Consider the following 12,974-nt stretch of genomic DNA (forward strand, 5'->3'; position numbering starts at 1 on the left):
GCTTACTCTCCATTTATTCCTGTTATGTGACACTAACTCTGTCCAACCTGATAAAATTCTGTGCATTCTGTTTTGTCATATGTATGACATCCGGTTTAAATTAATGCAAATGTTGTGCTGTTTCGTATGAGCTCCTTTTGGGAAGTTTAGACTCTATGAAGTTTTTATTTTTATGAATATTACCATACCATAGAGTATCTAGAGGTAACAGACAACTAAAATGCTTTCAATATTGATGTGACTAGAACTTAACACAAATGTGCTTCTACATGTACTGGAAGAACTTAGGGAAGTTTATTTTACTTAGTCGAAATCAAAGACAGACCCAGTATTCTCAACATACACACACACGCATGCATGCATGCACATTTAAATAGTATTATTTGTTAATATAATAACATTTTAAGGTTGTATTTCTTGAGTAAATTTTCACTATTCAAAATGCAAAACAACATTAAAAGGTAATATGTTGGGAAATCTGGGTCCTATTCCATTCTAGTACATTCCCTTCATTGCATCTTAGCCATATAGATAATGACTTTCTTAAAAAGGTATTTTTGAGTATTTCTTTATGTGAGTACAAGCGAAAACTAAATGTTATTTTCACTTAACTATCTCAGAGAACTTTCTATAGTAATAATAGAGAACTTGCTCATTCTTTTTTTAAATAGCTTCTTAGTATCTAGTTGTGTAAATGGTTTATTTAACCATTCCCTTATAGATGAACACTTGTCTAGTCAATGTATCTTTTTAATATATATATTTTTAACTCCTTCAGGTGGATATGGACAAGAGTGGTGAAGTGCGACTTATAGAATTGGATGAATCTTTCAAAAGTGAACATACTGTTTTTGTAACACCTCCTGAGATCCCCCATCTACCCAATGGTGAAGAACCCCCTTTACAGTACAGGTATTCAAGAGGCAGAATGTTTGAGATTGAAAGAGAGAAGCAATCCATCATCTGTGACGTAGCTTTCTAAGGACTGTGGTATTTTCAAAAATCCAAACTTTACAGATCCCTAATTTTTAGGGGGTAAGCGAGCTTATCCCACATCCATTACTAAGTTTTGAGGTATAAAAAGAAAAAATATATAATTTTGCATGATACAGACTTAGGAAGCTCTCTATATCTCCGTAAGTATATGTTCTCATAAATTTTAAGTTAGGACCCACCAAAATGCAGCACACTTATTACAGAATTTTGATTTTTGTTTCTCACTAAGATTGGTTTACTCACTTTCATCCCCTCCCCCAACACATACTGATTAGTGTAACTTGGTTTACAAAAGGATTATCAGCTATATTTCAATTGTAGAGTTGATATTTGTGGCTTTGATTTGTATGATTTAATTTTTTAGGCTTTTAATTTTTCCATGAGTTTTAAAGTCAAGGAAATTCAAAACTGTTGGAATTAGCCGTTGTTAATTTAGGAAGTTTGTTCAGACACTGCTAAGTGCTTGGTATATAGACTTGAATGATATATTGTTCTTGCCTTCAAGTCTAGTAGAAAAGAGAAAAGCTCTGAGCACAGTGATAGGGTTATGATAGAAGTGGATTTATCATAGTCTATCTATCTATCTAGATACACACACAGATATATATATAACGTTTGTTATAACTAGAGATAGCTTCTAATATACCATTAAAATGGCAATTCCATTCAGATTGTAAATTATTTTTAAATTTTTCCATAATTCTTATTTTAAATATTCTAAAACCATTTTATACCTATAATTAAATCATAGTGTGCCGTTTTCATTGAAAAGAAATTTTTCGGGACATCCTTATTTATCATTTGGATTAAATTCTTCCTTTTACAAGTGGTGTAACTGATGTTTTGAATATTGATGAATTCATAAGCTACCTGATTCCTACCCTTCATTTTTATCTATTGCTGATGTTGCTCATACAATTTTTTAAAAGTCTGCCTTTTCTCAAAGACATTTAAAATACTTCTGATAGTTTCTCTTTCTTTTTCTTTCTAAATGAGATCTCATTTCTTTTTTCTGTTTTGTACATTATACTTCTAAGAGACATCTTTTGGTATATTTCATTAATATAGTTTTGTTTTCTTTTTATTTTTGTGGGTTGGTTTTAATTATTTAATTTAAAATTTACCTTTAGATTTAGTCCTTTAAAAAGAATACTACTTATCTTTAAAAGTTCTCATTTTTTAAAAGAGTCTGTCATTTTTTTTTCTTGAGACTACTAATATGATTTTGGTGTAATCATACCCATCATCGGAAATAAACTTAAATGTCTTTAATGGGCACAGTGGATCCTGTTAGTAAGAGGTAGCAATTCATATATATACTTACATAGTCTGTATAAAATGATAAGACACTTTAAGTTTCCATAAGACGCACTGTTTCTTATTATCACACCATATACATACAATGAACTTTTTTAAGGGACATGATTTTCCTGAACTTCTTTGCTATTTTATTCCTACTTAATATTCAGTCATTACTAATAGCTTCTTGTTCTGTTGGGTTTGCCTATAACAACATATAATAGATACAGTTTATCTTTTATTGTAGTTAGTTTTCTTCTTAGGTAATTAAAACTATTTATATGCCTTTAAGAATAATCTAAAGTAGGGTAGGTTTGCTCCTCAGAGGCTTCTGTTGTTTTTAGCATTTCTTTTACCCAGCTGCTGCTACCTTTTTTTTTCCATTTTTTAATATTTATTTGTTTGTGCTGGGCCCCGGCTGTAGCACGTAGTATCTTTAGTTGCAGCTTGTGGGATCTTGTTCCCCAATCAAGGATCAAACCTGGGCCCACTGCGTTGAGAACATGGAGTCCCAGTCACTGGACCAGCAGGGAAGTCCCTGCTGCTACCTTTTAAATGCCCAAACACACTACGCTAGCCCCCAAGTTAGGTCCACCTCCTCATAGTCACCCAGTCTAATCTTTTCTTCCTATTCTCCAACTTCTTCAATTTTCTTTCTCATAAATGAGGCCCTGGATCTACTTAGCTAACCTGATAAATCCTTTCATAATAATGTGAGAGCTTGTCCTGGTTGACTGATATTATTTGCATTTTTCAAGAGGAAAGTTCTATAGTAATATGTTAACCCAAGCAATGATATTAATAACTCTCCTGTCTGAAAGAGTATTGATTTGGTGGGCCTTTTACCCATTCTCATATTATCTCGTATGTTTGCTATTTATCTGCATGAATACTCACTTGTAAAATTTGTTTGAGTTACTTTGGAGTTTGATGCCAAGTTTAGCAAAATTTAAATGTGTTTCACTTTTTTCTCTCCAAAATATATCCTTGAATATGTATTTGGCTATTACATTTTAAACTATTATAGTAAGAAAAGCATCATTAATATGAATATTTGTTGATTATATATCGAACTCTTATGGAGGAAGACTGTTAAAATAAGAAGTTAAAATAAGTTAAGAAGTCATTGGTCATAATTTGTTTAGCTTGTAACCAGTATGCTCATCTATATGTGCTTGAGTTTTTCTTTTCTTTTCAAAAACAGCTATAATGGATTTCCAGTTCTTAGGAACAATTTATTTGAGAGACCTGAAGGATTTCTACAAACACGAAAGAGCAAATTGCCTTCAAAATCAAGTAGTCCTAGTAGCCCTTCTCCCATGTTCAGAAGAACAAAACAGGTGCTTCGATGATTTTGTATTTTTCATGTAATCACGCATTAGAACAAAAATAAATATGACACTCTTCCTCCCATATTTTACTACCACTCATGAAGCTCCCTGAAGCACTGTGAAGAAAATGTAGAATAATCTGGCTTCAAAAAATTAACCAGTTCTCTTGTCCTCGAACTTTATTTTACATATTGTATAATGCAGATTAAAGCGGAGGCTTAAATATTTATTAATTATAGACAGATGTTAGGGAAACATTATAAAAGCATGTGAGTTATACTTTTCAGCCTTCAGTTAAATAAGGACATTTTCAGTATGGAAATTTATTAATAAGATCCTTGCATTTTTTTCCAGGAAATTAAATCAGCCCATAAAATTGCCAAGAGATATTCTTCCATTCCTCAGATGTGGTCTAGGTGTCTATTGCGTCACTGTTATGGACTCTGGTTTATTTGTCTCCCAGCTTATGTGAAAGTATGTCATTCAAAAGTCAGGGCTCTGAAAACAGCGTATGATGTACTTAAAAAAATGCAGTCAAAGAAGATGGATCCCCCTGATGAGGTAATAATTATCCTTATTATTTTATTCAAGACTTACGCAGATAAGATATTTTGCGGGTGTACCCTCTCAAAACTTCTGTGTTCCAGGTGTGCTACCGCATTCTTATGCAGCTCTGTGGACAATATGATCAGCCTGTGCTTGCAGTTCGAGTGCTTTTTGAAATGCAGAAAGCTGGTATTGACCCAAATGCCATTACTTATGGCTATTACAATAAGGTAATTACTTTGACTTAGGTATACCTTTTGTCATTTTACAACCTTAGTTTAATGGCAGAAATAAATGATGCAGGGCTTTTGTGGTATTTACTTTAGAGTATCTAAAATATATTTTGTAAATTGAAAATAAGATTTTTTGTTCTATTTTGGGATGTACAGTGTGTTCTCTAGATTAACTTTAGAGCTAATGAATGTTCATTTATAAAAATTATTTCACTAATTGTTTTATTTTGTTGACTGAATAGGCTGTTTTGGAAAGCACTTGGCCTTCAAGGAGTCGTAGTGGATATTTTCTTTGGACAAAAGTGAGAAATGTGGTTTTAGGAGTAGCACAGTTCAAAAGAGCTTTAAAGAAGCATTCAAATTTATCACAAACAGCTCTCTCAGGTAATTACAGGTTTTTAAGGGATGTATATGTTGTACTTTTTCTTTAAAATTAATTGACTAGTTATAATGTACACTATTTGGAAATTTTAATGTTTCAAAATATTAAATGTTTTCTAGTTTTTATTGTCATTAAGCAAATTCTAATATTATTCTTACCACTTAAAAAGTACCAGATGTTACTTTTTTTTCTTGTAACTGTTACCAACCTTTGGTGGTCTTGCTTCATGGTAGGCGTCTTTGTTATAGTTGTATTTTGCTAATTATGAGACAGTCTTCATGATCAGTATTAGTAGATTATTAGCTTGAACAACAAACTAATATGTATTTTTGGTTATCTCCCTGAGTAGTAAAATGCTGTCAAATTGTGTTCTTAAGCAGATGGCAGTGACCTGGATGCTGTTAGTCATGGCAGCATGGATAGTGGTCATGGGACACACAGTGTGGAGCAGGCACCTTTTAATACGGGTTTAATCAAAGTGTGTGCTTCCGATGATAGATCTAGTACAGGTTTGTGTGTGCTTATGTATACATTTATTGCAATACATTTTAAGAACTAAGTTTGCTAACCTGTCTTTTTTAGATTTTAATTTTCAATGGTATATTTGTCTTTTTAAATTTTATATGGTAGGCGTTTGATAGTATATTTAATATCTATGTAATTTTATGCATTCTCTACCTGAGTCAAAATGAAAGGTTAAGAGAGTTTGAGTTTTTAGCCCATGATAATCCAGTTAACTCTGAATAGCACAGAGGTCTCTTTATCATATCCTTTTCTTAGGATAAGTTCTTTGTATTAGGAGCATGTTATGAGAGTTTTTTTTAATGTTATTAGGGTTTGAAAGAAAGAAACTTAGATCCCTAATCTGAGTTAATAGTACCATATCAGCATCAGTTTCCAAGATTTAACAGTGTTCCATGTTTCATGCAAGATATTATCATTGGGGGAAGCTGGGTAAAGGGTACAGAGGAACTCTTCCTACTGTATTGTTTTTGCAACTTCTTGTGAGATTTCATCTATATTAAAAATCACAATAAGAAATTTTAACATATTTAAAACTTATAGCATTCTAGCACTGAAGATAGCATTACTTTCATTAAAAGATTTGTATGTAAGCTTTCTGTAAGTTTTATGAAAACTGATACACATAAAAAATGTTATTTGAATAATTCTGCCCTTTTCATTTGTACATTATAAATATTAGGCATGATTTTTGAATATAGTGTAAGAGCTTCATATTAATGAGTAGAAACTTTAAACTTAAAAAGCATTAATAATAAAATATGAAGACTTATGGCTCCATAAATTTTAACATTATTTTGGTCTATTTTTATGTGTACTTTTTAGAATAATAAATATAAGCTGTGTACATTGAAGTATCATTTTCATAGTTCTTCCTTGGCTGGTTTTGTTTCTTGTTCATGCAATTGTGAATTTAATCAGAGTTGTAGTAGTCATCCTCAGGCATTATCTCTTAAAAATGAAGAGGTCTGTCTTTTAACTAATGGCCTTTAAAAAGGATATGTGCAGTGAAGAACCTAATAAAACCTTGAATTTCATCAAGATTATATTTACATTTTTTAATTTGTTGTTTCTTTGGAAATAGAGCTGAAACTTTGATTAGAAAAAAATACAAACTCAAAATTATAAAAAAGATATTAAGGTAAACACCTAATGATAATACAGTTTCTTTACGTAGTTCTTTGCAAGTTTATAAAATCATTTTATGTATGGCCTCTCATATAACAGCCTTTTATATTATACCTCTGGGAACTTGAGAGTCAAAGAGAAAGGTTAAGTGATTTACTTAAAATCATGTCTCCTAAGATCGAGAACTAAGATTCAAAACCTTATGTTTTGATGCCAGTCTAGTGAGAACAATTTGCTGAAAATTATAGAGTGCCTCTTTAATAGAACAGTGTATTAGAAGTTTTCGATGCAACATTTGCTTAATAAATTTAACACTAGATTTTTTTCTCATTCCCATGTATTTGCACTCATGTGCAGTTCAGTAATTATTCAACTGAATTTTCAGAGAAACTAATTATGTATCAACAAATTTAAACAGGCCCATTTTTTGGTAAGATCTTTTAGACATTTGGCTTCAGTGATCTGTGTGTGGGTGTTCTGTTAAGAGTTCCCTACAGATTTTTCTTCTCCACTGCTTAGTTGGATCTCAGACCTTCACCTAGAAAGGTCATGGACTTGAATAAAGAATGTTTGGTTTGTCTGTGTCTTTTGGAGCCCAGATAGTAGTGTAAACACACATGGTTACTTTTGACTGTAAAGTGGAGACAAAAATAAATGTGATCATTTTGTGATCATTCGTTTCTTACCTTAGTAGAGGTGGGGAAGAGCTAACAAAGTAATGCTTTCAACTGGAAGTTACCCAGAACATTTTCTATGAGTAAGCCTAAATACCAGTGTGTATCTTCTAATCCAGTTTCTCTTATTAAAGAATTTTATGATAAACAACATAGAGTTTTTTTCCTTTTCCAGGTGGCCAGTCTGACCTTGGATATAATTCGCTATCTAAGGATGAAGTTAGAAGAGGGGATGCATCCACTGAGGACATTCAAGAAGAAAAAGATAAGAAAGGGAGTGATTCTAGTTCCTGTAGGTTCTAAGTTGATATGGTATCAAATTGTGAGATTACATTAATAGAAAATGCAAGTCACTTTGTGTCAAAGTACTAATTTTGCTTTTTACTTTCCCATGGAAACTCCTCTTTCCTCACCTTATAAGCCCTCTCCACCACCTAATATTCCAGCATGCAAATACCTTATGTGTGAAGTGTGTGGTCTCAGTGGCAAAACACTCTCCAATCAAATACTATTCTTATAGTAGAAATCCATATTTCTTCAAACAGTGGCTTTTTCCTGGGGCTTAATAATATTTTTCTTAATGCTTTTATTAGTGGTCTGTGATTTATATTTTTCTCACTTACCTCTCCCCATCAAAAGCAGTGTTTCGTAACTAAAGAATAAATATAAAAGGCATGCATTGTATGCGTGGACCTCACGCATGACCAGTATTTAGCTGTTTGATACACACCTTGATGACTCAATTGACATCACTTATTTCTGATTGACAAATAGATACAGAGGTGTTCAATATTTTCTTATCACTTTTTTTTAGGTGGAACTATTTAGAACTAAAAGCCACTTCTCCTTATGGCTCCACTGATGTGTATAGATTACATCTAAACAAATTGCATTTTAATCTTTACAGTGTCAGAGTGCGAGAGTGCAAAGGGAAGTGCCGACTGCCTTCCTAAGCTCAGTTATCAAAGTTCTTCCAGTATAGTTCGCCTCGGTGGTACAAATAACAGTGCTGATGAAATATCAGGAGAAAGCACAGGTAAGTGGAATAGTACCCTCCTGTTACGTGCAGAGTACCTTGCGTCTGTATTTCTAGTGACTAGTTTTTTCAAGTCTTAATTCTCCAGGGTGTTTTTGTTTTGTTTTATATTTGTGCCGCCTCTCAATGGTACAGTTTAGTAGTTTAAATTCTGTATTTTATAATACAGTTTGTTCAGGCTTTATTATAACAAGCTAAGGGGACGTACAAGCCACGAACCATCTTTTGAGTTTGGAATGTGGGAAGTTTGGGGGAGGGGAAATGGGAAGCAAGTAAGATGATCAGTTCTGAGGGTACTATACATCTCACCAGTTTTTAAATGAGTTCCTTAGTCTTATTATTCCTGGTTTTCAGAGGCAAAAGGATAGTTCTTCAGATAGTTTAGATAAGAATATGTAATATTTTTTCTTTCCAAAGCACTTCATATATAGTATTTCATATTTATTATTATAGCAGTGCTTATATTAGAGAGGAAATATTAGCACGCTTTCAAAGATGAGAAAACTCAGGCATAGTCAGACTATTGGCATGTCACATAAGTTGTCAGTTAGTTAATGGGAAAATCATTTTAGGATCCTGGGTAATATTTGGTCTCACAAACTTTGTGAGGGAACAAAACAGACCTAAGATTCAGCGTTTCTAGTATTTCAGTCTGATTTCATACTTATTTTATTCTTGTATTAGCTCAGTTCTGCATCGTTTTAACTGAGACGATCATTGAAGGACCTGTGCTGTGAAGGCTGAGGTGTCTCTGTAAACGGCCCTGCTGCTGTGATGCTCGTTTTTCCGCAGCATAAGTAGATACGCCTCTCATTCAGGCGTAAGCCAACTGTGGCCCATGGGCCGAAGTGGGCCTGCAGCCTGGTTTGTATACAGGTCCACAAGCAAAGAATGGTTTTTCACACTTTTAAATGGTAAAAAAAATCAAGAAGATTACCACTGATTTTGTGACACATGAAAATTAAATGAATCACAGCTCAGTGTTCATCAACAAAGGCTGACTGGCGCACAGCCAGCTCATTTGCTTCCGTCTTGTGTGTGGCTGCTTTGGTACTGTGTCAGCAGGGCTGAGGAGTCGCCGCAGAGACTGTATGGCCTGCAGAGGGTAAAATATTTACTGTCTGGCCCTTGACAGAAAAAGTGTGCAGACCCCTGCTGCAGCTATAAAAAAAAAGTGTTAAATGATCTACAGTTCTTTCTTCACATTTCTTTGTTAGATAGTTGTTATAACTTAAAGATTAAAAATTGTTTCATTGGTGTCATTGCTTCACAGCCATTTAGTTCTTCCCAACCACTGTCTAATTTTGACTCTTAATAACTGGCCTTTGGTAATCTTTGCTTTCGTGTTCTTTTATTCCTTTCTGTTCGTGCTCGCGGTTTTCTTAGGTCTATTTTTATGAATCTATTTTCACATGATTGTCAACGAACCTGTATTTCTGACATTTTGTCAGAGTCATCAGCATCTGACTCAGCATATGGCTTTTGATTTTGCCCTCTGTGCTGAACAAGTCACTTTTTCAAAGCCTGTGATAGGTTTCCTAGGTGTTTCCTGGAGTTGTTAGTTTATCCTTAAGATTTTTGACTTGAAAACTTTTCTATCTGTTAAGTACTTTGGGTTTACCACTCCTACCAAAGACTGTATGTGGGATTTATAGGAATAATTAACTTTTCTGTATCTTTTTTCTTGTGTACCAGTACTCCTAGGATTCAAAACACCTTTCAAGTTTCTTTATGTTTTGCAGTACAATATGTGTATATTTTATTTACATCATTACATAAATAAATACCAGCTTCCAAAAGACGTGGGAATGGAATAACCAAAGACATGTTTTAATGTTTGATAGTTAAAAGCATCACCCTGTAGTTAGTTACTTCATGATTATCTTGGGAATTTTAACATTTAAAAAAGTTATTTTTGGCTATGCTAGGTCTTCGTTGCTGGGTGGGTTGTTCTCTAGTTGCGGTGTGCAGGCTTCTCACTGCAGCAGCTTCTCCTGTTGCGGAGCACAGGCTCTGGTGCACGCGGACTGCAGCAGTTACCAAAGGTGACTGGGCTCCTGGGCTCTAGAACATGGGCTTAGCAGCTGCAGCACCTAGGCTTAGTTGCTCCGCAGTGTGTGAAACTTTGTGATCCTTTCAGGGCAGGGATCAAACCCAAGTCTCCTCCATTGGTAGGCAGTTTCTTTACCACTGAGCCACCAGGGAAGCCCAGGAATTTTAACATTTTGATAAATGCATATTGAATTACTGAGCGTTCAAGCACAAAAAAATTTACTCTGAAGTGAAACATACTCTAAACTTGAAAACATACTTTGAAATATGTTCTTAGGCCTAATTCTGCCTTAAGTGTGTTTTAGCTTTTTATCTTTAGCTACTACATTTAGCTATAACATGTCATATTGTAATATATTATGCTATGTTATAGTCTGTGTTGGTCTGTTGGCTACAGTTGTTTCCCAGAAGACAGTATTCATTCAGCAATATTTTTTTTTTTTTGCACACATATTACCTGCTACCATATGCCAGGTGCTACCTAGGGTATAGTAAAGAATAAAAAATAAACATGATCCCTGACTTCATAGAGAAATACATGGGAGGGTTGAGAAAACATTAATCTAATAACATTAATTAACATTAATCTAATTTACATCAAGTAAATGTGAAAACACCCTGATATTAAATACTGTCAAGAAGGGTGAGAGCATGTAATAGAGAAGCTATCCTGGATTTAGGGGACACTGGTCAAGAAAGCTTCCTTGGTAATACAGTTTTTGAGCTTACATCTGAAGAATGAATAGAAAATAAATGAGGATGTGGGCTTCCCAGGTGACTTACTGGTAAAGAATCTGCCTACTGGTGCAGGAGACATAGTAGACACAAGTTCACTTCCTGGGTTGGGAAGATGCTCTGGAGGAGGAAATGGCAACCCACTCTAGTATTCTTGCCTGGACGATCCCATAAACAGAGGAGTCTGTTGGGCTAGAGTCCACCAGAGTCACAAAGAGTTGGACGTGACTGAGCAGCTGAGCACACAGGAGTTCTGAAGGAGAAATTGAAACGGAGCATTCCAGGCAATGGGAAGCAGTGTGTCAAGACTGTATAGTAGGAGGGGATTACAGCTTGTTCACAGATCTAAAGAAGGGCAACCCCTGGGCCAGAGCAGCATCCAGCCTTGTCCGGTAGAATTTAGCATGCATATCAACTTAGAATCAGGTAAACTATTCTGTAAATGGCCAAACAGTAAATAGTTTTGCTTTAGAGGCCACATACAGCCTCTGTTGCCTATTCTATTTTTTAAATTTCTTATTATTTTTGGCTATGCTGGGTCTTTGTTGAAGTGCACTGAGTCTCCCTTGCTGTGCACAGGCTTCCTCTGACTGTGACAGGTGGGGGTTGCGCTCTCGCTGCAGTGCGTAGGCTGCTTGTGGTGGTGGCTTCTCTGGTTGCAGAGCACGGGCTCCAGGGCACATGAGCTTCAGTGGCTGCAGCCCCCGGGCTCTGGAGCGCAGGCTCGGTAGCTGTGGCTTACTCGCACAAGCTTACTTGCTCTGTGGCATATGGGATCTTTGCAGACCAGGAATCAAACCTGTGTCCCATGCATTGGCAGGTGGGTTCTTGACCACCGCACCACTGGGAAATCCAGGTGCCTGTTCTTTATGTGTGTCATGTGTACAACTCTTAAAATGTTAATACCATTTGAGACTGCATAAAAACAGTCCACAGACCGGTTGGCTCAGTGGTGCAGTTTGCCGACCTCTGGTATAATTGGATAACCAGCTTTATTTGTCTTTAGGCCATTTGCATAGTTCTTACTTTGTGAAGGAACCCTTGCTCTTCTATTTGAATGCAGTCCTTGAGTTTTATCTTAGGCTTACAAGATTCCTCCAGGTCTTTGATAATATATAACCTGTCCAGTAGAAAGTTTCCCAGAATATTAGAAGAAAGTGTATTGTTGGTTTCTTATAGTCTTAATCATAAGCTGATATAGGAAAAAAAGAATATACTTTACCTCTCTACTATTCGGTTTTCCTTGTTAATGCTATTAATATATGTCTATTAAACAGTACTAGTTTGTAGGCTTTTAAGGTCTCTAGTAGTCCCTTTTTATCTCCTATCCTGTTACCTGAATGCATCATATGACAGGAAAAAAGGCCCATTTTTAGTGATTGCCTGGGTATAGAGAGCTAATTCTGTTGTATAAAACATGTAAAAAGAGTCGTTGACAATACTATGCCTGACTAATGCTTTAGGAGACTCCCACGTAATAAGGACAATTAAAGTGATCAAAAGTCTTGATTTCTGCTTCTGGCTAGAAGCAGCGAACAGTGTTTCTGAATAGAAACTGGCTGTTCACATTCAAGTATTATAAACTTGAATCAATATTTAAAGAAAAAGTAAAATTATTTAACCACATCTATGGTCATGAGTATTTAGAGTTTTAAAATTAAGTTTTATTTATAAAGCTCACATAGCTGTCTTTGGTTTGGCTTAGTGTTTTTGGTTTTATTTTTCTTTTTATAGGCAGAAGACTTAGAATCTTAAGGTTATCTAGCACAACCACAATTGTATAACCATTGTTATTTAATCAGTTCGGTGAAATGGACACAAATGCATTATTATTGTTGTTATTATAAATATACCAAGGGTAAATATTAGTCTTATAAATTTTAAAAAGTAGTGCATCCTTAGATCTCAGAGCGTACCCTTCATATTTGATTTGAATCCCAGTTAGGCCTTCCCTTGTAGCTCAGCAGGTAAAGAATCTGCCTGCAGTGCAGGAGACCCGGGTTCAATTCCTGGGTTGGGAAGATCCCCTGGAGAAGGAAA

At 35.0% G+C, this 12,974-nt stretch overlaps 1 protein-coding gene across 7 annotated transcripts in view; it reads left to right on the plus strand.

Annotated features, from left to right (window-relative positions):
- The window catches only part of DENND4A (DENN domain containing 4A), a 111,838-nt gene that overhangs the window by 75,239 nt on the left and 23,625 nt on the right, over window positions 1-12,974 (plus strand). For 3 of the 7 annotated variants that reach the window (XM_018053636.1, XM_018053637.1, XM_018053639.1), the window contains 8 exons: window positions 779-912; window positions 3,500-3,635; window positions 3,981-4,187; window positions 4,274-4,402; window positions 4,648-4,789; window positions 5,165-5,296; window positions 7,287-7,403; window positions 8,019-8,147. In XM_018053636.1, coding sequence (XP_017909125.1) covers window positions 779-912; window positions 3,500-3,635; window positions 3,981-4,187; window positions 4,274-4,402; window positions 4,648-4,789; window positions 5,165-5,296; window positions 7,287-7,403; window positions 8,019-8,147 — 1,126 coding nt within the window. The remainder of the gene's footprint in view (window positions 1-778; window positions 913-3,499; window positions 3,636-3,980; window positions 4,188-4,273; window positions 4,403-4,647; window positions 4,790-5,164; window positions 5,297-7,286; window positions 7,404-8,018; window positions 8,148-12,974) is intronic. The other 4 variants (XM_018053638.1, XM_018053640.1, XM_018053641.1 and 1 more) reach the window with 2 other exon arrangements.

Source organism: Capra hircus, chromosome 10 (assembly GCF_001704415.2).
Source record: "Capra hircus breed San Clemente chromosome 10, ASM170441v1, whole genome shotgun sequence".
NCBI lineage: Eukaryota > Metazoa > Chordata > Mammalia > Artiodactyla > Bovidae > Capra > Capra hircus.